The sequence below is a fragment of the Triticum aestivum genome, chromosome 1D (assembly GCF_018294505.1).
Source record: "Triticum aestivum cultivar Chinese Spring chromosome 1D, IWGSC CS RefSeq v2.1, whole genome shotgun sequence".
NCBI lineage: Eukaryota > Viridiplantae > Streptophyta > Magnoliopsida > Poales > Poaceae > Triticum > Triticum aestivum.
The window spans coordinates 249,733,281-249,736,768 of NC_057796.1; the positions used below are offsets into that span (position 1 = coordinate 249,733,281).

General features: G+C 44.6%; 1 protein-coding gene across 1 annotated transcript; it reads right to left on the reverse strand.

The window, feature by feature from the left end:
* Positions 1-2,309: 2,309 nt before the first annotated feature.
* Positions 2,310-3,124, reverse strand: LOC123168040 (kiwellin-1). The gene has a single exon (XM_044585908.1). It carries the CDS (start codon positions 3,093-3,095, stop codon positions 2,523-2,525), a length of 573 nt encoding a protein of 190 aa, XP_044441843.1. The 5' UTR covers positions 3,096-3,124; the 3' UTR covers positions 2,310-2,522.
* Between the last annotated feature and the right edge of the window lie 364 nt (positions 3,125-3,488).

Sequence of the window (3,488 nt, forward strand, 5' to 3'; positions counted from 1 at the left end):
AGGCGAACAAATGAGGGGTGAAAATTAGACAAGTCTGTTTGGGGCTGCTCTAAGCTTAGGGTTTACATGAGACCGAAGAAAAATAACCATCGTCAAAATCTGCTCGGTTCCCTCGCCTCCAGCCACCACTTGGCAATGTGAGGTGTGGAGGGCACCTCAGATACCCGTACATCTTTCAACATAAGTACGGCCATCCTCAACAACAATAACCTTTTGATGATGGACGCCATGTCATTGAAACTAAAACTCATCTGGTTCTTCCCATATTGTGATGATGCTTTACTGAGCACGCCACAGACCCAGTGTTATGTTTCCTTGCGAAACTGATTTTGTTGAGTAAGATTTGTGTCCTTGCAGACCCGATTCTTGGATTTGTCGAGCTTTTGTCAATGTGTGCCTTGGTGCTTTTTTTTATTCGGTTTTGTTTGAAACTAGAGTCTTTCCTTTTACCACGACTTTGGCTTTTTACTCCATAAATAAATAAAAAATCTATCTTCGAGACCGATGAAAAGGGGCACTTGGACAAAAAGAAATTCTCCATACATAGTAAAACTATCATATGCCTTGGAAGTGGTATGAGGTGCTTGGAAAATGGTTGAAGTAATTGAATAGGAGAATCACTATTACTATAGCCCTTGGGGCTTAGGGTTTAGCATTATGGTAAAGATCTTGTGGTTCAAAAACCTACACTTCTAGAGGATCATCTTAACTCTGTTCATCGCTCATGGTTTCCTATCTTTTGGATGGACGAATCAAGGGTCTATCTTAAAACTTTATTAGTAATCAAGCTCGTGTAGTTGTACGAGTGGTTGTGTACTGTTGTTCCAGTCTAATTGCAGTGTCTTTGTTGGAGCCTTGGGAGAATTTCATTTTCCAAAAATTATTAGCACGTAGAAGGTATATTTGTTGTAACTCTTAGTTTAGGAGTTGCTTTGTAATTTTTTTTAAATCTTTGATCCAAAGCAATGTACATGTATTGGTTATTGTGCTTGAATAAGGTTGCAAGTATTTCTAAAAAAATGGATGTTGAAATATTTATGATGTAGCCACGTGGCGGTGCCATTTTATATTATTTTTATGCACTAGCCTATTTACTTAGCCACCAGGGTAGGCCCAGGCAAGCCATAGGTCACATACTTGCTACAATACTCAACAATACTTACTCCGTCTCATAATGTAGTGCATATAGATTTTTTGAAAAGTCGAACCTCATAAATTTTGACCAAGTTTGCGGAGAAAAATATTTACAATTTAAATGCCAAACATAAATCCTTAAATTAATCATAAGATGTAGTTTTATATTTTATATTTTTTGTATTGTAGATATAAATATTTTTCCATATAAACTTGATGAAAATTTGTAAAGTTTCACTTTTCAAAAAATTTATACGCACTGCATTATGGAACGAAGAGAGTACAAATTTTGCTACAGTACATGAAGGAACTCACACTCACAACCCATGCCACCGCCCAGGCAGCCTCCGCCATTGTAGGCAGCCACGGATGGAGCTAGGAATTTAGCGAACAAATTCATTAAATCCACATACTATTTGGGGCTAGTTTCAGACCATATTCATAGGAGGAATATGTATTTGGAAGACTACAATTATGCCCTATGTTCTGATGCCACTGAAGAAACAGTTGTCCATCTTTTCTGGGATTGTCAGTTCGCCAGGAGATGTTGGCACTTCATAGTTCCAAACAAGTTAAGAGCCATCTCTGTATATGATGAAATTCATCTTTCCATGAATCACCTCACAACAGACATTACTATGGATATTGTTATCGTGGGTTGCTGGGATATCTGGATGAGCAGAAATGATAAAATCTTTAGAAGAGCTGCACCTTCTGTGGACACTTGGAAACACTACCTGAAAGGACTTCAAGTTACAGAACTCAGAGCCAAAACTTCTAAGCCAGAGAATATCAGAATTTGGAGAGAGCAGAACACTTAATTTACTCATGTTGTCCCCTAGAGCCGGCATTGGCTGATTTTCACTTTTGTCTTATTTGTATATATATTTTTAATTTAATGAAAATATACCGTAGAACAATTGTTCTACGGTTTTGGCTTAAAAAAAGTATGGAGGGAGCCATGGCCCCATCCCGCCCCCTGCTGGCTCCGTCTCTGGATGTAGCTAGAAAGAGCATAAAAGTGGCTCCTAGAGTCGGGCGAGACTCAGACACAAACAGAATCAGTATTATGTTCTCGAAATTTGTGAAATCTTGGTTGGATTTGAGTGATTTTTAATTTAATTTGGTTCCTTGGGCTGAAATGAAGACGATAAGCGAAACTATCGAATTACAGTATTGGTGGCCGAAAACTGAATGAACTGACGTTTGTAATAACCGTGAACAGCGAGAACATTACATATATTGATCGGCAAGGTTTACACAGTTGCATGCATGCATGGGCATGCTTATTTGTTCTGACTTACTAATACGTGATGAAATGCACGGACGACGGTGATATAGCACGGATCCGAGTGCGCGTGTCGCGTCTGGTAGCTCGTGTACCTAGGTCACGCGTCGGACCACGTGACCGGCACCACCCCGTCATCCGTGTCGAGCCCGAGCGCCTTCCACACGGCCGGCGACCCGTCGACAATGTTGTTCGCGCACGGGGGCTCGAAGTTGTGCTCCTCGTCGCAGCCGTGCTTCGAGTCGCACTCGTCCACCACCGTGGCCGTGGCGGACCTCCCGTTGGCGGCCCGGATCACGACGCGCTTCCCGCACCGCCCCCCACCAGCGAACCACCCTGTCGACAGCGCCACGACCATCTGGGAGTCTGGGTGGAACTTCTCGTCGCACTCGGACCTGCCTCCGCCGTCCCCGCCGTCGGCGAAGCTGTTGAGCGTGAGCGAGGCGCGGGTCCTTCCCGTGACGCGCGGGGAGCACGCGAACGTTCTGTAGCGCCGCCCGTCTTCGCAGCACTCGGAGTCGTTCTCCGTGCTGCAGCTGCCGGACTCGCCGGCGATGGTGCCGCTTGGCTGGCATGTCTGGAGTAGAGCGCGGTGTGGAAAGCTGGTGGCGAGGGCTAGGGGAAGGGTCGTGAGGACGAGGAGGAGCGCGTAGGACACGGGACGAGTAGCCATGCTTGGTTCAGTTTGTCCTAGTGCTGTGCTGCTGTGCGGCTGTGCTGTGCGTGGGTGCAAACTTATATAGCCGCGGGCTAGCGACGGCGAGGTAGCAACTTGAGGGTTTTGATGGGTAAGTTGACTGTTCAATCGTCTCCCTGCTAGCTGAACTTCCAATCTGTCCATGTGCAGTCAGGAAGGAGCGCTACATTATCCATTTGTGTACTCAAATTCCGTTCTTTTTTTAGGAATTGAAACAGATTGGTATGACATTTTTTAACACAGTACAGATGCGGATACTCATACATATGCACGTATACTTATCTCTATGAATACACGCACGGATATCCGGTACATCATTTTGCGATTGACGAAGTCGCCGCAGACGCCTAGATAGTTAACAGGAACGTC

Coding starts and splice junctions, on each gene's coding strand:
- LOC123168040 (XM_044585908.1), bottom strand. CDS start 3,095: ATGGCTACTCGTCCCGTGTCCTACGCGCTCCTCCTCGTCCTCACGACC.